Raw genomic sequence first — 22587 nt, 5'->3', positions numbered from 1 at the left:
CTGCTCATTTTTCTTTTATGAAAAACAAATTTAAAAAATACAAATTTCAGAATTTTAGTCCTTAATTTGGTTGTTGATCATTAAATTCATATAACGATCTTTTCGACAATTGCATTTCTTTCACCTTGTAAGAAATAAAGTCTTTGGGTTACGGTAAGAGCATTTAACATTATCAGGTTAAAAAAAAAAAAAAAAAAAAGAACATATAAATATACTTTTTAAAAAAGATTCTAATCAAAGGGGAAGAACTTCACATTTATAACATCTTTCAATAATGTAGAAGTTATTTCCCCTTTTCGATATCAAAATAATAAATCATCATTTGTTTAATTGATTAATTTTGTTAACTTTTTCGATTGGATCATGTACTGTTTTCGCCTTTGAATAATTCTGCAAAGTTCCAACTTGATCCGGCAATGGGTGTGGGAGAAATAACGTGTTTAAAATGTTTACCAGACAGACAGAGATTAATGGATTATTATATGATACCATTCCGTAAATGAACATGCAATTAAGTGTCTCAGCAGTGAAATAATCCGACACTCACATTTTACTGTGGTACCAACATTAGGTCTCATTTCCAATTTCGATTTTTTTCCCCCTTGAAAAATATTTTTTTTAGAAATGTTTGATTACATTTTTTAAATGTTATTTTTAATAACTTCTTTCATGTATTTAATTGTAAAGTTAATGTGACCTTTGTATTAATAATCATTCTTCCCTAGTGCTGTTAAAGCATGGAATGGGTCGCCTGAATCAGCCATGAAAACCAACGACCTGGTAGAGTTTAAGTCATTGATAAGCATGCATGACTTGATTGATGTAGGGACATAATCATCTTTTTTTGAAGAAAAGTCTGTATTTTACAAGATAAGATAAGACAAATGTTAGCTGTTGCTTTTTAAAATGTTTTTTTTTATTTGGTTGGTGCCTCAAGTTTTTATGTAAATTCCAGATTTTCCTTTTCTATAGCCAATGTGCAGAAAGATGTTTGGTGGCCAACACAACATCTGGCCAAAACTTTAGTTAAGCCACTCATTCAGGACTATTTAAATTCAAGAAATCTATTCAAAACAAAACAATTCAATGTTTCCATCAACACTCGCAGAGTCATTTCAAAATTAGACACAATCGGCATAACAGGTGATACTATAGTTGATTGGTAGAACAGGTGATACTATAGTCGTATGTCTCTCTAATAAGTTTTAGGGTTTTAAGGTTTTCTACTTATTTCGGACTGATTTTACATAGGTCAGTGTTCTTATCCCCATCACTTTTTTGATTCTGCCATTTGTAGTGGCCATTTTAATCCAACATTTTTATTTATTCTCGAGCTTAAAATCTTTTGGTTTGAGCACTAACTAATCAATCTAACATTAAAGTTTCAAACCCCTTCGTAGTGAAGCATGAAAACATTAAACAAAACTGTATTTCTTCTGAACTGGTTTGTGAGGAAAACAAAAGAAAAAAAAGAACATTTATTTTCTTGTGGTCAAAAGTTTAACTCTTTCTCTCCGTAATTATTTTCCACGTTCCAATGGAAATATATCTATTTTGCTCAATTGTGTTTCATTACCCTGTTATGATTAAATTTCAATAACTTGTGTGTATGTAATCAGGAAATGTTATATTAGGTATAGAATTATAGAAGAATGCATGCTCTTTTTATAGAACACAATTTAAAGTTTATAAAACCAAAAATTAATTTAATGGGGTCAAATCGACGATGGCATATTCAGTTAGGAGAGAAAGAGTTAAAATGGACGACTATTTACAGCATTGCCTCACTCTTCATCAAGGGACCTTCACATACTAAGAATGTGTTATATTAGAGAAAAACTCTTATAAATAAATATAAAAAAGGAAATAAGATTGTCCAATTACTCTAAACATGTAATGCAATATCCTAATAAATTATTAAGTACGTTTTTTTTAGCTTTCAAAAGAGGAAAGGGGCCTCCACCTAAAATTCTGCCCATCGCTTCTACTTGATACGACCCTGAACTTTAGCATGCAAAGCTAGTAATTGAAAACTTAACTAATCACTATACAAACAAGACACCCATTCCTATCTGCTCGCTTAAATTCTACATTATGTTGTCATGTATCGAAAAAAAAAAAATTAGGGCTAAATCTCATTGAAATGTTTGATTTGCACGAACCAGTATTAAAGATTTTGTCATTCAACTGATGTGTTGAGTTTAATTAGTTTCTTTACTTTAAATGTAACATCACATTGTTCATTGTATTCGTCATACTGTATCTCGAGACACTGTTCACTATCTCCCGAACATAGATCAGAAAACGGTTATAGCAAATAAGACGAGCAACCTTTCAGATTTCTTTCTTTAACATGTTTATTGTCTTATAAATAGATTTTTTTTTAAATATTTTTCACAACAATTTGAATAACAACAATAAATATGAATATTTGTTTTTTTTTAAATCAATTGATCTGGTATACTCTTTTTCTAGCCGGAATAAGACGTCATTGTGCATTCGCAATATCCCACCCGTACTGTATTGATGAGGTGATAGCAGCAAGAAGAATGTCTTCCTCGAGCCTGACACCTTACATAGGACACTCGGCTTCATCATTGTGCTTCACCTGCCCGGCAAAAGCGAAAGGATACAGTAATGTAACAATAGCATCTTAGGACCATTACAGCAAAGAATAATTTAAAACATAGGCTGCTTCTAACTTCAGATATTACGGTTTTAAAGCTAAAAAGTATTTAATTTTAAATCCAAGGTTTATGAACATTTTAGCTTATAATGATATCAGATTCCATCGCTGGCTCGCTATTTGTTGTTGTTGTTGTAGATATAATGTTCTGTTCTATTTCTAGTTGGCTTGTATCAACAATTGTTATTATAATCATCAAAAATACAGTATGTATCTCTAATTTTACTAATTTACTAATTTAATAACAATTTATGAATTAGTAAACCTATGGCTGTTTTTTAATATTATAATTTGTTATAAAAAATATCTAGCCTATTGGATGTCGGTAATAATAGCTGAAAAGAATTAATAACTTAAATTTACTTTAAATTATTTTTAAATGTACTCTAGATACACTTTATTTTTAGATTTGAACCCTGAACGCCTTATTATTATATTGTTTTAAAAATTAAAGTTTTCTTTGGTTAAAAAAATGTTAGGATAATGGTTTGATTTGTTTTTCCTATTAGTTGTACACAGCTAAACTAATGACAGCTAGGACTCGATAAGACGCCTTCAACAATGCCGTAGAAGTAATGGCGACTTATGCCATTTATAAGCATTTGTTTGTTATTTTTGTAAGTGTAAATAGATTAAACTAGTTTCAGGTTTTTTTTTTTTTTTTTTTTTTGTTAATAAGAAACATGGTTGGCGTTTTAGCTGTGATTGATGGTGGCTTATCGAGTTTATACTATATGTTTGTGTTGGTTAATATAGCATTTGTTATGTTATTGTTGACTTAGCCATTAGGTCTGAGTTGTCACGTAACAGTTACTTTTAAAGACTTGTTAGAAGTTAACGGTTGATTACAAACTTTGATTCTTAGAATACATGTTCGATTAGAATGTTAGCTAGACTACAGGCTAATTGGGCTGGTACTGACTTTCCTGGTTGATACTGCCGCTGACTGCGTTGGGTTCGGTGGTGGCTCACAGGTGGCGCAGCAGTCGCCAGGCTTGTAGTAGTAAAATAGACATGTGGGGCACTGTATGATGAAACAGTCTGTTGCCCCGCTATCGAAGCAGAAGCAGGAGAGGCATGGTTCAGGTTGAAAGGGTCCAAACTGTAACAAAGTATTAAGTTTATACTTTGCAATGAAACACATCAAATTGTACAGGAAAGTAAATTGTAAAAATGTTTCAAATAAATAAAGTTACGGAACTAATCGTTTGGTAGAGGTAGTATCTGTTAAAAACTTAAGAGAACTAAATATTGGAGTCAGTTATCTAAAAGATAAGTAAAAATTGGAGCCAGTTATCTAAAAGATAAGTAAAAATTGGAGTCAGTTATCTAAAAGATAAGTAAAAATTGGAGTCAGTTATCCAAAAGACAAGTAAAAATTGGAGTCAGTTATCTAAAAGACAAGTAAAAATTGGAGTCAGTTATCTAAAAGATAAGTAAAAATTGGAGTCAGTTATCTAAAAGATAAGTAAAAATTGGAGTCAGTTATCTAAAAGATAAATAAAGACAAGTAAAGAATGGAGTCAGTAATCTGGTGCACAATTAAAAAATAGAGTCAGTAATCTAAAGGACAAGTAAAGAATGGAGTCAGTAAACTAAAAGCCAAGTAGAGAATGGAGTCAGCAATCTAGATAGAGAACAAGTAAAGAACGGAGTCACCGGGATAAAGTTATTAGAAAAAAAAACAACAACAACAGACGTAACATAGTTATATTCATCTTCATGTCATTCCCCCATCTATATTTACACATTTGATATGGAGATGACAAGAAGTTTTTGCCTCCGTTCAAAAGAATTTTTTTTTCTTTCCTACAAATTATTTTTGTTCCATGAGGTTAGTGATCAGTCATCTTGTTTTTGACTAGAAAATGTAAACGCCCCGGCTTTATGTGACATTGGAGGACATAGTGCCTGCCCCCACAGTGTAATATTTTTTTCTGGCACACACACACACACACACTCACACACAAGTACACCTACATATACATAGCATCTTATAAACAAAGGGAACTCCTTTATATTGATACCGCATAATGTCATGATTCGCTTCATAATCGCCTAAAAGTTGAACATCTCAAAGCCAAATGAAGTTCTATTTAATACAAGGACGCTCGACTCGCTTAAAAACGCAAGCCTCTTAACCTCACGTATAGATAATTAATTTTGTTTTTCCCCATTTACTTTCCCTTGGTCACGTTAGTCCCTCGGTCCAAGTTCCCCAAGTGCAGTGGTAACGCGTATTAATTTAGTTTAACATTGGTAGATACTTATACCCACTACATTTGATCTATTTCATAGACACTAGAAGTTGATCGATCATTGTCCGATAAAAATTGTATGGTCGTTTTAAACTTTATTGTGAAAAAAAAACAACAGAGATTCTGTAAAGTCGCTTTTCACCTGAGACAAATGACGACATTTAGTTTAAAGATTAAAACAAATCAAAAGTAAATAATAACTTTTGATCAGATGTCTCAAAATATTGCTTAGATGTCTCAAAATATTGTTCAAATGTCTCAAAGTATTGTTAAGATGTCCGAAAATGTGATACCTAGAATCAAGTTATGATTGTCCAATGGTAGCTAGATCCACTCCTTAAATTAAACAGCAAGGTAATTAGCATGATAGTGCTTTAAGTTGTCACTGTCTGTCAATATAGACTATAGTCGCTCTATGCGACTTTTGATCATTTCATAGAAATGAAATAGATCTCTGGACATAAGTCGCTCACTCAAAAGTTCCCCCTTTTTCACGCAGTTAAAGCATCCAAATATGTGAAGAGAACTAATACAGTCACTATATTATTGATATATAGTTGCAAAAAAATTGTGTTTCATATAGCAGATGTTTAGTTAATTATATAGGTCTAGTCTATGCCTGAAATAATGTTTTTTATAATTTTTACAGTAATTATATTTATTAAAGTTTCAATACACATCAATTTTTTCCCCATTATTCTTCCAACACAAGGGCTTTTTTTTTGGGGGGGGGGGGGGCGTTTACAAAGAGTTGTTTTCCATAATCACATTTTTTTTTTCACAACCTATTTCTATTTGTGTCTTTTCCGTTAGTCAATGAATGCTACGGCTAGTTCAGGAAGTTTATGTCGAAATGATTTAAAAGTTTTAATATGACTCCATTAGCATCCTTTTTTTTTCTCCAAACGAAAGTTCTGCCTACTTAGCCAATAGAAACAAAGCACATACGGTAACCATCCCCCTTTGACCCCTCACCCTGCATTGTTTACCGTGAAGAGTTAGTTGTCTTAAGTGACAAGAACGCCGTCAGACAGTGTGACACAAACAAGGACATTAACACAAACACACTCAAATAGGCAACAACCTAAACATTAAAAAAACAACGTATTGGGAGGTATGTAGTCGCGGAATGAAGCAGTAGAAAGGGGAGGGGGGGGACATTAGTAAGCAAAGCCAGAAAGGTTGCACCAAGTAAAACAAGAACGCGTAACCAAAAAATGTTTTTAAAAAAACAATTTATTTATCAAAAATCAAAGATAAAGCCGATGGTGGTCGATAATTTCTCATTCTATTTATTTTTGTGTAGAACGTTCCTGTGAGTTTGCATAGTGAAGTTCTTTAGTTACAGCCCAGCTCATGTCTACGGTGTGCAAAATGAACGTCTGTGTATGTAATGGTAATAGACATATTAATATATGACTATGGTAATGATTTATTCAACTCTTTACTGGATACAAAGAAGCATTGAGTCGAGTGCGTGAAGACCCAAGCGTGTTCAAAATAGCCAAATTTAATTTTGAGATGATTATATTTTCCAAAATTATAACGATCAAACCAAGTTTCACTGAGTGGCCATTTAGTATTTGTCTCCCCCAAAGATATACATAAACTGTGAAGTATCTAGGACAATTATTAGAGCCGTTTTCGAAATGTCTAAATGCATAGAGTGTTTGCCCACATTTTAGTTTTCATTTAAAAGTGATGTAATTTTTAGAAAAATCTGCTTGCATAGATAGTTTTAAAAATTAGATGGTTCACTTTCGGAAAAGAAAAAAGTAGCCATTGCATCAGAACTTTGAATGATCTAAAATATCATGATGTCCTATTTTCATTTTCTCTTATAGTTTCTGAGATCTAAAATGGACGGACGGACGGACAGACAGGCCACACAAAACTAATAGCGTCTTTTCCCCTTTCGGGGGCCGCTAAAAAGAAAAGAAAAAAAGCTCTTTCCAAATAAAATGTAACAAAATGACTCTTTCAATCATGACGTTATTTCCAGCTTTCTTGTAGCACGTACTAATATAATTAGTGCTATTTAACTCTCCTTATACTTATCGGTACTTTTTTTTTTAGGACTTTCCTTTAGAAGATTTTTACGTCCTTGTCAAAACTCCTGCAGGACGTCAGGGCATGGCGGCGGGCAGGATTCAAACTAGGAAATATCTTATCTATTGTCCGAAGCTTATACCAGACAGCCACATGTTGTTAATGGCAGCTTGTAACTCATAGCTTCTAGCTGAAAATGTCGACGACTGTCTATCTGTATTGCGGACCCATGGGCCACCGCTTGAGTTTGTATGATACCGAAAACTCTCTTTATAATCCTGTTTTTTTTATTTCAAATTTCATAAAGTCCGTAAATTGTTCAAATGGTATGTAAACTTTTTTTTTTTACAGCCAATGCTTTTTTTTTTTTTTTTGTGGTAGTGTTTTTTTTTTTAGTGTGATAACATGTTATAGACGTTATAGATCAGTGTTTCCCAAACTGTGTTCCGCGGATCCCTGTATAGGTGTTCAACGAACTAGTAGGATAATTAACTAGAAGGCCACCACGTGAATTAATCTCTCTACAATATAAAACAGTGTTCCGCTAAATACTCAGAATGTGCGAAGGAAGGAAAAAGTTTGGCAAAAACAGTTATAGATGTTTCTTCAGAAATCAAGATTATTACGACCTATCTCAAACCTCCGGCAGGCATGGGTGTGATCCCGGGATAATAGTGACAAAAGTCTGAAGCGCAAACCACACAACCAGGTAGCTATAATGAATATTCATACATAAAAGGGGTAGAAAAGGTTAATGTAAGTCCCATCCATGGGCGTAGCCAGGATTTTTTTCGGGGGAGGGGGGGTTTAGGGGGGGATTTTTTCTCCCCTCCCCCCGCCCCCCCCCTCGCGAAAAAAATATTTGTATATATGTATGTGTGTGTGTGTTCATAATCTTTATTACATTCTGACCCTTCATTCTTTTGGAACACGTTTATTGTGCCCTAGAATAGGTTCTTCCTGGAGTTAGTGAAAAATTGTTGACTCCCCTCCATTACCAGCAAGGGGCTCTGGGGGAGCTCTATGAGCTCACCTTAGAGCGGGGCGGAGCCCCGCCGCCAAGCACTATTTCTGGCATAGAATGCCAACAAAATGCATATTCTGAGGTATCTACAGTGCATTTTCCTGCTATTAAAAAGTCTTATTTCAAAAATGTATGTGCTATTTTTACTGACTAAGGCCCTGCCGCGCCAATCGGCGCATTAGCCGTCAAGCTGTTTCCACAAAAATCTGTCACTGGTAATTTCTGAAGCCTCTTTTTACCTGCTCCGAGGACCTCCATGAAAGTGTGGCGCAAAGTTGTACTAGGATGTTATCGAAACTCTTATTATGCGTAATTTATTTTGTCGGAGAACATGTCCCGCAAACCTCATGCGACGCTCTGTCACAATTTTACTAAGGGGTCGACTCCCAGTTCGGCAGAGGATTTCCTTGATTAAGACCCGATTTCAATAACTAACTCCTAAAATCTCTCTTAGCCATCTTTTTTGAGCCACATTTAGTGTTTTTCAATTACGGCAGATGACTTCACTGCATATTATTAATGGAGCCTCGCCACTGGTAGAAATGTGTAACCTCTCTTGGATACGCTCTTGGAATTGGGTGACTGTAGTTTGCTTTAGATTTTATATCGAAAAGTGAAGTTTTATCGTCAAAATCATCTGTTAGAGGTTTTAAACTAAAAATCTCAGGACTTTATTGTTGTTTTTTAAATTCAAAGCCCCAATTTAGCTACGATCATATAATTTGGTAACTGTAGTTTGCTTTGAGTAATATTGAAGATAGAGGTTTTCCACCTCACAACGCTCTGTAGGGGGATTTTAAACTCAAAACCATCTGGAGAAAAGGAGTTTAAACTCAAAACCCTCAATTCGCTTGGCTACGATCAAATAATTTTAGTGTGTAATTTGCTTTTTTTTTACATGAAGATGTATTTTTTAACTTCAAACCCCGCTGGCGGGGGGGGGGGGGGTTTAAACTCAAAACCCATATGGCTACGCTCTTAGATTTTAGAGTGTGTAATTTGCTTTTTTTTTTATTGATAGTATTTTTTGCTTCAAACTCCACTGGGGGGGAGTTTAAACTTAAAACCCATTTAGCAACGCTCATAACATTTTGAGTGCATAATTTGCTTTTTTTTCATATTGAAGAGGGGGTCTATCGTAAATTTTGGAGGGGGTTTTTAAATCAAAATCTTCCTTAACTGTGCACTTGGAATTTGGGGATTATCGTTTGCATTTTTTGTGTGTTTTGTTTTATAGAAGAAGGGGATTTAACTACAAAAAAACCCTGGTAGGGGGGTTTCAAACTCAAAACCCCTGGTAGGGGGTTTTAAACTAAAACCCTCCTGTTAGGGGTTTTAAACTCAAAACCCCCTGGTAGGGGTTTTAAACTCTAACCCCCCTGGTAGGGGTTTTAAACTCAAAACCCCTTTAGCTGTGCTGGGGCAAATGATGGTTTAGTATTAAAATTTCACCTAAAATTAACAAAATCAAAGCAAAAAAAAAACATGTCACCAAAGTGCGTCTTCCCCCCCCCCCCCCCCCGTGGTAGGGGGTTTCAAACTCAAAACCCCTTGTTAGGGGGTTTCAAACTCAAAACCCCATGGTAGGGGTTTTAAACTCAAAACCCCTTTGGCTGCGCTGGGGCAAGTGATGGTTTAGTATTAAAATCTCACCTAAAAGAAAGAAAATCAAAGCAAAAAATCAGTCACTAAAGTCCTTCTCCCCCCCCCCCCCTCAGGAGGGTATTTCATTTCGGGGGGGGGGGGGGTTGAACCCCAAACCCCCTCGCCCCCTGGCTACGCCCATGGTCCCATCTATGGAATGCAGCTAAAAAGCATGCTGATTAGGATAGCGATACCTTTACCAATAGGTTTTCAGACGTGTAAAAGTATAGATCTCTTAGTGTAGTGTGACAAATTTCTCTCTTGTTTTTTTTTCCAATCCTTTCAATCAGCTCACACTTTCTTCCTAGTCTAAGGAGCTGGTCAAAGGATGTTAATGGTCAGTCGTTGGTTTGTAGCTACTAACAGTTTGTAAAATGCGTGTTTCGGATGTTCCTTCAGAGTTGAAGATAATTTACTTTCTAGTCCAAACCTCCCGCAGGACGACGGGGGATGGCAGCGGGCAGGGTATGAACCCGGGACCATCGACAAGTCCTAACGACAGTCTAGTGCGCATACCGCACCACCAGGCAGCCCCCCTGCTAGTACAACTAAAAAGATATAGGTATGCCAAAATAGATGTGCTTGTTTAAAATAGCTTTAAAAAACTTCTTTTTTAAAAACAAAACTTTCTATTACTTGTATTTATATGCATACAAATCCAAATTGAGATGAGAATTAGATTAAGTAGTAAAAAATTATATTTAAACAAAATCTAACTCACCGAAAATTTTACGTCTTTCTCGCGCCACTGATTGCTCTCCCCCTCCTTCACCCCCCCCCCCAAAAAAAAAATCCCTTCAATTATCAACCACGTAGTTTCTTGGTAAGATAAGATAATTTTTATTCGTCCAGACAAATGGAAACTCAGTTTAGCTACAATTGACCACCTCAGCGTACAATAGATGCAAATACAAAGAACATTCACTTTACATAAATGATGACAGACAAGCTTAACGTTTCATCATTTTACACCTCCAAAAAATAAAGCTCAATTTCCTTGTCGTTACCTTGGAAACACACACACACATACACTTCATAACTAAGGGTGGAAGCTGGTTAGAAGACACATTTCAAAACTTAAGTACAAAATGAAATAGATTTATTTGAATCTCAAATTCTGCACATAGAGGGATGCCTGGATAGCTGAGTTGATAGAGCGTCTCACTAATAACCCATATGTGGTGTTTGATCAGTGGGGTCACTAAGGTTGTTGTCATCCGGTTGAAAGTTGATTTATATATCTTTGGGAAAAGAATTATTAGCTGATAGGATATACTAGTTTGACTTATAATTTTTCAAAGTATGATAAAAAAAAATAATTTAAATTTGGCTAGAGGCCTAGATAATTTTTATCTTGAAGAGACATAGGCCTATTTCAGCGAGTTGCCCCGCTGGTAGGCCTGAAATAGTTTAATAAATAAATAGAAGTTCAGGAACATTTTGCGCACCTATCTTAAGAAATGTATACTCTTATATACGCTGAGTAGATTTATATATTCACAGATTCACTTAATCAGGATTTTTTTTTCATTGGTATGGGGAATTGGAGCTTTAAAAATGTTCCTTTTTTGTTACAATATATCATTCATTAGTAATTAAAAGTAAAATAATTAGTCGTACAAAGGAAGCAAAAGCTTTATAAAGTTTTTTTTTTTTTTATTTAATTTTTTTCTTTAAGTTTTTTTTTTTTTTGTAGTTTTTTTTTTTTTTTTTTTTGCATTTTTCGTCCATTTGGGTGTCCACCCCCACCCCTTATCCCGGTCATTAATTCAAATAAAAATTGTTTTAATACATTTGAAGCCAATAAGCCCTATTTTATTTTTTAAAACTTTGCAAATATAAACCTGCAGGTATTTATGTAACTACGTCCTAGTAAAACCGTATACATAGGCTACTGTAGAGGCTACTGTAAGTTTAGAAACAAAAAAAAAAAAAAATACACACATCTGAGTTGAAATACATGACAGGAAACTTACTGCTAATGTGTTGTTGTTTTTTTTAGGTCTTCTGGAATTAAATCCTATATCGGGTTTTAAACATTTTCCGTATTTTTACAGAATCTATCTGTTACATTGAAATTTAATACTAGAAGATGTATTTTACATTTAAATCTAGGTCCACAAAACGTAAATCACATATTAGGAAAAACAGCTTCCGGTCTAAACAATTACTTTGCCTAAAGACGATAAACGCGTAGCAGTGTCGACTGTTAATGAAGTCATGGTGAATGTCTCTTCTCTCATTCATGGCCTAGTCTTTCTTTTTTGCTCAAGTGTCGCTAGGGCAATACAACATTACAATAAATAGTATTACAACACTGCTATGAAATCTTGTTGTTAAACATGTGATTATAATGTCGGCTACGTGTACAAAAGTACATGCAACTGATAAATTGTTAGTGACTCGTACAACATCATATAGTAATGTCACTTTTAACTTCTTCTGTATGTATAAATGTTAAAAAATATAAAAAGTAATCATGTGCCTTTTATAGTGTCTTTTTTTTATATTAATATTAAATATTTTTAAAATAGTGTATTATTATGAAAAGAAAAAAGGCTTACATATTAAATTTAGAAAAAAAAAAGGTGCCTTTCATAAGATAAAAAAAAATCCGTTACACCTGATTGAAATCGGATTTGTTAAATCTTTTTTTTTAATTTTTGAGATCTAAACGTGACAGACGGATGGTCTAACAGACAGACAACACAAAAAAGAACAACGGCTTTTTCCCTTTCGTATGGGGTGGGAAGCGCTTAAACTATGTCTACTAATGAACTAGGGGGTTCGAGATTATCTCCCTCAGCAAAATAATGGAAATGAGCTCATCACTCTATTACCAAGAAATGATTAACACCTACCTGATAGTAAAAACCATTGTACCAGCACTGGGAGTAGGTCAGGGTGCAATGCATGCAAATCAATGCTACACACAGCCATGCTTTCACCATCTCTAAGTAAGAATACACTTGAGAATATGTATTGACTTGGAACTCAAGTTCTAAACTATATTATCTGATAAACAAGTTCTCTGTTGGCTATGACATATTGTAGAGTATACGCATTGACAGTCATAAATGAGATTTTATATTAATAAAGATTTTCAAAGCTGCGCTTTAGTTTTGAATAATGTTCTAAATATATGGGAAAAAAATCAGTTTGTTATTAAGCCAGGTTTAGTAATATAAGATACATGTTGTAATTTAAAATATATTAGAAAAAAGAAATGCGAAATTAAAGCGATTCTTACAAATAAATAAAAAATAAATAGATTACTTCTTTTTTTTTTAATTTCTGTATTGCAATAAAGGAAAAGAAATCTAGACAATAGGTTTATTACATGATATAGATACTTCTTTTTAAAAGAACTTATGCTTCCTATAGTCAAGTGAAGTCCACTTTAAATTGTTTGAAATGTGTGAATCTCCCAACACAGAAGCAACTATGCGATGGTGTTAGACATGAAATGCACGCATGTTATACTGCTCCCAAATATCTCAACAATGACCTTGTTTTGAAATTTAATTTCCTTTTATACTAGCAAACGAAAAATTTTACCTTAAAATCTTTTTGCAGTCGACCTTTTTTTTTAATTACCACACCTCTCACTGCAACCCTTTTTGAATTAACTGTGTGACTTTATTCATCAAACACACACACACACACTCACAGACATACTTCTAAAATTAACAGACAAGAGTTGCGTTATTGTTATTTACACAGTTATGTCCCTTGTCAAGCTTATTAACATTTATGCATATTTATGAGCTGGGAGAATAAAGCGCAAAAGAGCGATGTTACACAAAGGGATGAAGGTGCGCTATGCTGTGAGACACAAATTACCCAGGTGAGTCCAAAAATAAACCCATCTTCTTACGTTCAATATGCAAATGTGTCTGAGTGAGGTAATATTTGTACCTCGTGGCATAATGTTTTTAGCACGAGACTATATGTATATATAAACCCAACATGTTTTGTTTAAGGAAATACATCGGTGATATGTACTGAAGAGAATACAGTTAAAGCTGTTTCCTGATACGAATAAATATTTATATTTTTGGGTCTTCAAAAAAATTTGACTCAAAATAATCATTTTTTTTATTCATTAATGTGAATGAGACTAGATTGACATTATATTTTTCCTACTCTTTCTTTCGTCATCTTTCTTCCTCTCTGTATCTTTATCTATCTCTCTTTCCCCCTCTCTTCCCCCCTCCCTCTCTCTCTCCATCTCCTGCTCTTTCATGCTCTAACTCTCTTTCATTTTATTTCCGCTCTCTCTTTTCTTCACTTTGACAAAGCTTATTATCAACTCAAACTCACTCTGCTTGTCTGTCTTTTTGTCTGTCTGGTGAAGTGTTAATTTCTCCCACACCCAATCTCAGAGCTGTAATTTTGCACAATTATTTCTTTTACCTGACAACACAAGAATCAATAAAAAAAAATATAACCAAATAGCTAATTAACTATTGGTTATTAATTATTTTGTTTGGTGACGAACAAGGAAAATAAACGCTACTTGACTGATGCGGTGGTATAAGTTGAATTAGCCCCCTTTAAACTATGTAGAAAGATATAGGTGGCCGCTTTAAAGTTTTAAACTAAAAGCAGATAACTATAAAACCTTCTATTTTCGTAAGCACTTCTCTGCAAATTGGTTAGTATGATGACTTAGGGAGGATTAATAGGCTTGAGCCCTGGAGTTAAAAGTGGCCAGGGTAACTTTCAGTCAGACATCCCCCTTTCTTTCTTCCCTCCCCCCTCAACTGGTAAAGAGAAGTGATAGGGTCATTGCGTATTACGAAAGTTAAAAGCATACAATTACGCTAAACAAAAACTATTGGAAAAATGTTATTAATCGCACAGATTTAATACTGTTAGTCTAGATCTGTTACAAATGTAATTATATGATTGATACAGTAAGCTTAATATATGTGCTATTGTTGTTTTTTAAAAGTATTGTTTGTCTTGTTTTTTTTTATTTCTGTACATTTTCTTTCTTGTATTCTATTGTTCCGACGAATACTATTTAGAAAAGAAAAAAAAATCCAACGCTATGTATAACGAGTATAAATTTGACTGTGTCTACAGTTTGTAACTTTTTAAAATAACGCTTTTTATTATGTCTTTCACAGTTAATTGTGTCATGTTAACAGAAATATGTAACACTATGTGAACATCTTTTGTCTGGGAGACTACAATCATTACTTTGGATTAGGTAACATCCTGCTAGGGACTGCTCAGGTATGTTTGTTTGATGGTCCAGTGAGACGTTATTTTTTTTTTAAGTAAATCATTATTTATGTTGAGAATATAGCACAGGGGCACCGAACATCGTAAGTTATCTGTTTGGGGCTTTGTGACGAAAATGTATTTAATGCAGTTCCTAGTTCTTCTGCCCATCTATGACTGCTTGGTAAGCTCTTGCGTCAGGGATGTTCAATTTACAACTGCTTGGTAAGCTCTTGCGTCAGGGATGCTCAGTATATGACTGCTTGGTAAGCTCTTGCGTCAAGGATGCTCAGTATATGACTGTTTGGTAAGCTCTTGCACTAAGGACGTGAAATGACCGTTCTGAGAAAGTCAAAATTACAAAGTTCTTGTCTTAGGGGCTGTCCAACTATGTCCATAACCGATAAGAAAATGTATGTTTTTTTAAGGCAAATTGGGGCTTAAAGTAATTATGACATATCTTTGTTACAATGCAGGATTAATTGAGGTTTAGGCCTAAGCCGCCTAACTATTTGGTTCAGGATGTTAGAGGAGAATGTGATTTCGTACAAAAATAAATTTCTCATTATTTAATATTAGCTTGTGTTAAGTCAGGAGCTAGTAAGTCTAGTAGCACTAGACTATGTTGAGCTAGACAGGCCTTAGAGTGGAACCTCCAGGGAACAAGGCGTAGAGGAAAACCAAAAAAAAACATGGCGACTCAGTATACTAGAGGAAGCCGAGAGGACCGGAAAGAGCTGGGAAGCCATTAAGAAAAACTAGCAAGAGACAGTGGAGATTGGCGTGTTTCTACTGAGGGGCTATGTTCCATGAGGAACTCAAAGGAAAGATGATGATGATGATGTTGAACTTGGTGGCTGACTGGTAAATCGCTTGGTTTCTTGTCCGAGTGGGCACGAGCTCCAAGACTCTGTTTTGGAACTTCGAGATTTTTAGGGCATTCATGAATTCATTCAACATTCATTATTTGGCAATATTTGAAGAAAGTAAAGGCAGTTGGTAGTTATGCTGGCCACATGACAACAGCCATGGAAACAAATGATATATATATATATATATCGTCTGCCCCACAGACCTGAAGTATAAAGGTCTGAAAGGAAAACTTTTCTTTTAGTGCTAGGTCTAGAAAACAATGTGTTAATGCAGTGGTTCCCAAACTATTTTGTCTGGTAGACCCCCTGCCATGTTTTCTGGTTTTCGGTAGACCCCCTACTTAACTTGTATTGGATTTTGGGTTAAAGAGTGACAAAGAAATAACTACACGTGAAGTTATAGAGATCTATGTTTTATTGATAAAATTTAAATTTAAACTGATTAAAATAACAATTTTTTTTGCACATCTATTATCCGTTGCTACGGACAAATGTTTCATACAGGATTTTTTTTTCTCTATGAAGGAGTCTTTCAAACCTGATATATTATTCAATCAATTAATTAATTTGCCAAATGTATCATTGTAAAGGTTTTCGCAAAGAGCAGTTTCTAGTGTATTTCCTGATCTTTCACGTGTGACTCAAATATTGTTGCGCAGAACTGTTTTCACTAACAGGAGAAGGGGTGAAGGTGAGTACCTAGTGAACACCTAAACCAGTCAGCTTTGGGCAGGAAGGGCTCATTAGACTTGGCTTGCAGCCCACCTAGCAGAAGGAAAACTAAATTCAAACTGTGATGCCTTGCAGTTATACCCGAACATTGGAAAGGTTTCGTGGGTCAACCCTCTTAAAAATAAGGAGCAGGCCACCCTTAGGCAGTTTGCAGCACACAGCGCTACACCCTTCCAGAGTCTGCGACGCCGATGACCCCAAACTGTATATATGTCGTGTCGTTTGCAAAGAATTACATAAGAAGCTTTTAATTTTATAACTCATGCCACAGATGGGACCTTGAACTGTATTGTTGCTTTAAGAAATTCGTTTAATATTATCAGATGTAGGTTTTTGTAAAACAGTTTTTAAAACTACAACGGTTGGTAAAATCAATGTTTATTGTTTTCCGTATTTTGATATAAGTAAAGAGATATTGTACAACTCTCGCAAACCATCATCTTCTCTAAATGATGTCGAAAGAGATTTTGTGGGTCTATTCTTTATCTTTGAGTGTTCTAAAGTTTATCAAATCTATTTTGTTAGGGTTGAATTGTCTCAAATGATCTTCATGCGTCATTGGTTTCATATCGTTATAAAAAGGCTATTAAGCAACCGCTAGTATGACGAGGAAAGAATAAATACCAATTTTAAAATAATCAATGCTGTACAGTCTAAATTCTTTTTGTTAAACATTAGTTACAAGTTAACAAAATTAGCTAGTTAAATATAATAATAATAATAATAATCTTTATTGTCCGTATGGAAATTTGTCTTACAATTTGTGCATTACACCAAACAAAAAACATTACAACTATAAGAAACCGAAGTGTACATTCACACCAGACTCACTCATAATTTACATGTGACAAAGTTTATATCAGATTGTTCTTATTTAATGATTTGATTGCCAGGGGAACAAAAGAGTGTTTGTGTCTGTCTGTCTTTGCTATCGGTGTCTTGTATCTCTTTTGTGATGGTAAAATCACAAAATCCTGACACAAAGGGTGATTCTTTATTTCGAGGATCTTGTTAGCTTTTTTATAGATGTTTGTCTCAAACAACTGCCCAAATGGGGTTTGTTTTTTGCCAATGATTTTACCAGCAGCATTTAGGATTCTATAAAGTTTATTTTTTGTTTTTAATGCTCAGATTGCCATACCAAGCAGTGATATTGAAATTAAATATAACAATTTTTCGTTTGAATAGCAGGATAAATGTTTAAAGGATTAACTCGGGTACAAATCAACATATCATAAATTAGTGTATAAAAGAATTACATTAAATTCATGTTAAATTAAAGTCACGACCTGTTTAAAAGAAATCCATTATCGTAGACCCCCGTGGACATCTCATAGACCCCCAATTTAGGTTTTCCCTGTCGTAGACCCCTTGGAAGTCTTTGTAGACCCCTGGGGGTCTATATAGACCACTTTGGGAATCACTGTGTTAATGGATCAATACGAATTATTCTTAAACATCCGATTCTTCTTTTAGTTAATATGAAAGATATGAGGATTTGACATTAGGCTAACGTCACTGGAAAAGCGTTTTATACGCTCTTTCCAGAAGCTTACCTGTGTTAAATGCTTATGTGAAACAAACATTGCCTTAGATAAGCTCCTAAATGCAGCTATTACACAACAAATAAAATTGCAAATGACCTTGGACAAACTAAATGTTTCGCTATAAATATTAAGGTTTAAAAGGGTGACGTTTTAATACCGGAGTATTAAATAATTACTTTAAAAAAATACAACACAACTAAGCCTAAAACCTGTCATACTCTACGCCTAAATCTCATTAGGTAAATAGTTCTCTGACACTTTGCACTTTTTTTTTATATCAAATCTGACAACATTTGTGTAGTTTTTTTTTGTTTTTTGTATTGGGACATAGCATTGACCTATAAAATATGGTTCGTGAAGTGCCCTTTCCATTTGTACAGTTATATCAAAACTACGGCCCGCGGTCCAAATCTGGTGAAGGATTGTTGTCACAAAATGTGGTCAAAATCAAACATAGAGTTACACAGAGAAATGTTTCAATTCGAATTTCGAAATCTTCTATTTGTCGTCCTCTACAAACATCCAAAGGATTGGGCTTTGACAAAATCTGTCGTGACCTGCATACCTCCAGCAGGATTGGACCTGGGCGTAATCTGTCGTCCGCTGCCTCTTACATGTTATTTCAAGTTCTACAATTGAAAATATAGTACGCCTACATCGGTTTAGTTGTACTTGCAATCTGGTGCTACAAGTCAACGACCAATCAACAACAAAGAACTATAACTCCCTACACATACAACAAAGACCTAAGAGCTGTCACAAGATTTCAGTAGGCTAAAATCTAATCTTAAAGAGAGCGCTAGTTAAATAAATACGCATTTCAAAAAGTTGAATTCCCAATTGCCACAGAACAAACAAAATGGGCTTTAAGCAAACAGAATAGCTGGTCCTTTATTTTTTTTTAAGCGGCAGTCTTATCTTATCTTATATAATACAGACGTTACTTAAAAAAAGAAGACGATTACGTCCTAAGCGTCTTGCATCTAGTCGTGCATGTTAACCAATGACTTAAATACAATACAAAACTACACCAATCATATTATCTGTTAGTGCTACCTCTTTCTCTCTCTCTCTCCTACTTTTTTTTTAACCGTCAATTTTTATGGTTTAAATATATAGTTAGTATACTACACATTTTGAACATGTGAAGCAAAAGCATTTTTACTTTGATCAAAACTGAGTAAACATCTTAATGTTGAGGGTGGCACTTTATGCCTGACATTTATTCCTCTTCATTCGTTCAAGTCATTAGAAAATTTTCGCAGCGAGTAATGTACATTGTGGCTTATTGTGGTCCGCGGCTCGTTGTAAAGTAATGTGACTCTTGTTTTATGTGCTCCACGAGATTAGATTTAAGTGGACATTTACCTGTTTACATAAATAAGATATGCGTTCATTTTAAACATTTTAGAAATGGCTTTCTCATTAGACCCATTTTTTGATTAGAAAAAAACAAACAAATGAAGATTTTTAAAAAGTTATTTTTCATATATAGTAAGAAGTTTTTACTAAGTAAAGTTAGCGTCAACTTATAACTTATTGACTGAACAGTCTGGTTTGTGGGCCCTGAAACAGGCTCTTCTCTATATATGTTTTAAGGCAGAAATTTCTCATATTGGAAATAGCAAAAATAAACATGTTCTGTCTGATCAGCCTAACTCTGTGCTGAATAAACAGTTGACACATCTGTTTAAATATAGATAAAAAGAGGACGGTTCATAGGGGCAGCAGCGTAGCAAGGGGCCCTTCTTCTCCTAAAAAACGAGAAGGTTGAATGGGACAAAATATATTTAAAAAATAATTAATTGAGCCATCCTATATGAATCAGTTTATTTACAAGACACATTCCAATGTATGTTCCACTGTTACGGTCGTAGCGCAGCACGGTGTGCATGAATAATGGTGCGAATTTGTGTAATGAATGGAAGTGATGTTGAAAAAGGGAAGCCGGGGGAAATTGACAGGAAGAGAAATGAAATGTTCGTATTTACATAACTTGTTGTAATATTAAAGTATTTATAGAGTAATAACCTGAGAGTCTATTATTATTTCAAAGAGTCTTGTGTCGTAACAAGTGGCGCCCAACGGAAAAGGCAAGACCTGCATTATAACGGTATCTAATTCCTGTCTACTGAGGTATTACTATTACTACAAAGTGTAACAAAATCTCTAGATCTCTAGATCTATTAAGATTGAGAAAGTTAGCGTCATCTAAATCTCTAAAGCTATGTACTAGACTCACTGGTAAACATAAACCTTTAGTTGAAACTTAACTAAAAACATTATTGCTGAATTAATCAATTGGATTTACATTTAAATCTAGATTTATATAATTATAATTATTATGACGGCCCATTCTCTACATTCACCAATGTGAAAACGTACATCTTCATTGGTCTGGCGGGTCATAGTTCTCAACAATAACCTTTAACATTCAATATTAATGGAAATTTGTACGATTATTAGCACTGCCGTGGGCAACACTAGTGAATTTTGACTACGGTGGAGAACAGTGCCCATTTAGGACCAACGGATATACACTGACCACGGCATATAAACAAACAACGAAAGATTCATATCACCGGCGGAGAATATACACTAGCATTGGAAGTTATACCAGCAGGAAGAAGAGTATTCCGGGAAGTAGATACATATTTGTATTGGAATAACATTAAACGTTTGGTTCATTACATTACATTTAGATATGAACATTGTTGGGTCCAGGCATTAAGTATATGAGAATCAAATATATTTAATGGATATGGTCAGATAACTCGATTAAGAAAAATTAAAAATGGCGGATAAAGCTGAAATAGTTGCTTTGAAAGAAGAAGGGAGACTATTGGAATTAGAAGGAGCAGAGCTGAGAAAATATGTACAAGAAAGATTAATAGAAAGAGAGAAACTAGTCAAGGAAAAGGAAATAGAGAAAGAGAAGTTAGCCATGGAAAAGGAAATAGTGAAAGAGAAGTTAGTCATGGAAAAGGAAATAGAGAAAGAGAAGTTAGCCATGGAAAAAGAAAGAGAGAAAGAGAAGTTAACTATTGATAAAGATAAATTAGCAATGGATAAAGAAATAGAGAAAGAGAAGTTGGCTATCAGTAAAGAGAAATTAGTTACGGATAAAGAAATTGAGAAAGAGAAGCTAGCTATGGAGAAAGAAAGGTTAGCCATAGAGAAAGAAAAGTTGGAAATAAAAAAAGGAAAAGCTAAAGATGAAGGTACTGGAAAGAAAAATGACGTGTCTGGAAATAAATTGGCAAAATATAAAGGTACAATGTTTGATGAAAATAAAATAGACATAGATATTTTCTTAAAGAAGTTTGAAATTGAAATGAAGGAATTGGCTTTTCCTGAAGATAAATGGACATTTTTGTTATCGAAGTCATTTGCAGCGGAGGTACCGTCAAAGATCTGCATGAATCAGAATAATTACCAAATAGTAAAGGAGCAATTACTACGAACATTTGGAAAAACTGAGGCGTTTTATCGTCAACAATATGTTAATTGCACCATTGAAACCAACGAGGATCCCCAAACATTTTTAGACAAGATGAATAGCTACTTTGACAATTGGACAGAGTCATCAAAAATAGAGAAGACGTTTGATGGACTAAAGGTATTTCTTATGCTGGATAAAGTCATTTATGAGAGTCAGGACGAACTAAAAATATTTCTGCTGGAGAGAAAGCCAAAATCTGTAGATGAGATTGTAAAATTAATAAGGGCTTACAAAGTGGCACATCCTGAAAAAAAGTTAAACAGAGGTAGCGATATTGAAGAAATAGTAGCATTTAATAGAGCTAGAGAAACACAAGACAGTTATAGCAACAATAGAAGATTTAGATATGAAGGACAGAATAGGTTTAGAGGACAAGGAAGGAGCCAAATAGATAGTAGACAAGGCCAGTATAATAGCTACAGATATCAAGGAAGATATCAAGGAAACAGACAGGGAAGATATGACGGCAGAAGAAATGGAAGAGATCAAAGTTTGTCGTTATTGTCGAGTTCGGGAAGTCTAGATTGTTTTCAAACATTTGTAGGAAATAAGGCTGCAAGAACGATAAGGGACACTGGGAGCACTATTGTTGGAATAAACCGAAAATTGGTTGAAGATCATGAATATACTGGAAAAAACAAAGCATGTATTATGTTTGATGGTAAAACAGTTCGATTACCCGTGGCCCGAGTGAACATTAAAACACCGTATTATACCGGGATCGTAGAGGCATGTGTTATAGACCATGATCAAATTGATTTGATTATTGGCAATATACCAAACATAAAGAAGTGCACGGAAAATGAGATAGCAGTTTGGAAAAATTGTTGTGGAATGGCCACTACTCGATCCTGTAGTAAAGATGTGGAGGAATTAGATTTGGCAAAGTTGTTCGAGTTATCAACTAAGGAAAAAGAGCAAGATGAAGAACAACATGAAAACACAGAAACAATTGAAATCAAAGACATAGGATTTAACAAAGAAAAATTTATCACAAAACAAAAAAATGATCCAGAGTTACGCCAACTAGCAAAAAAAGGA

General features: G+C 34.5%; 1 protein-coding gene across 15 annotated transcripts in view; it reads right to left on the bottom strand.

Moving 5' to 3' along the window:
• Positions 1 to 22587, bottom strand: part of LOC106053027 (uncharacterized) — a 38867-nt gene that overhangs the window by 10862 nt on the left and 5418 nt on the right. For 4 of the 15 annotated variants that reach the window (XM_056027036.1, XM_056027035.1, XM_056027024.1 and 1 more), the window contains exons 1-3: positions 18054 to 18098; positions 12523 to 12612; positions 3609 to 3788 (exon numbers count right to left, since the gene is read on the bottom strand). In XM_056027036.1, the coding sequence (XP_055883011.1) occupies positions 3609 to 3788; positions 12523 to 12612; positions 18054 to 18083 (300 nt within the window). In that variant the 5' untranslated portion in view covers positions 18084 to 18098. Of the gene's footprint in view, positions 1 to 3608; positions 3789 to 12522; positions 12615 to 12937; positions 13183 to 13219; positions 13368 to 18053; positions 18202 to 22587 lie in introns of those variants that run through there. The other 11 variants (XM_056027031.1, XM_056027027.1, XM_056027030.1 and 8 more) reach the window with 9 other exon arrangements.

Source organism: Biomphalaria glabrata, chromosome 4 (assembly GCF_947242115.1).
Source record: "Biomphalaria glabrata chromosome 4, xgBioGlab47.1, whole genome shotgun sequence".
In the NCBI taxonomy this organism is placed as follows: domain Eukaryota; kingdom Metazoa; phylum Mollusca; class Gastropoda; family Planorbidae; genus Biomphalaria; species Biomphalaria glabrata.
Note: the sequence above shows the minus strand (reverse complement) of the source record. Positions and strands in the feature narration are given on the sequence as shown.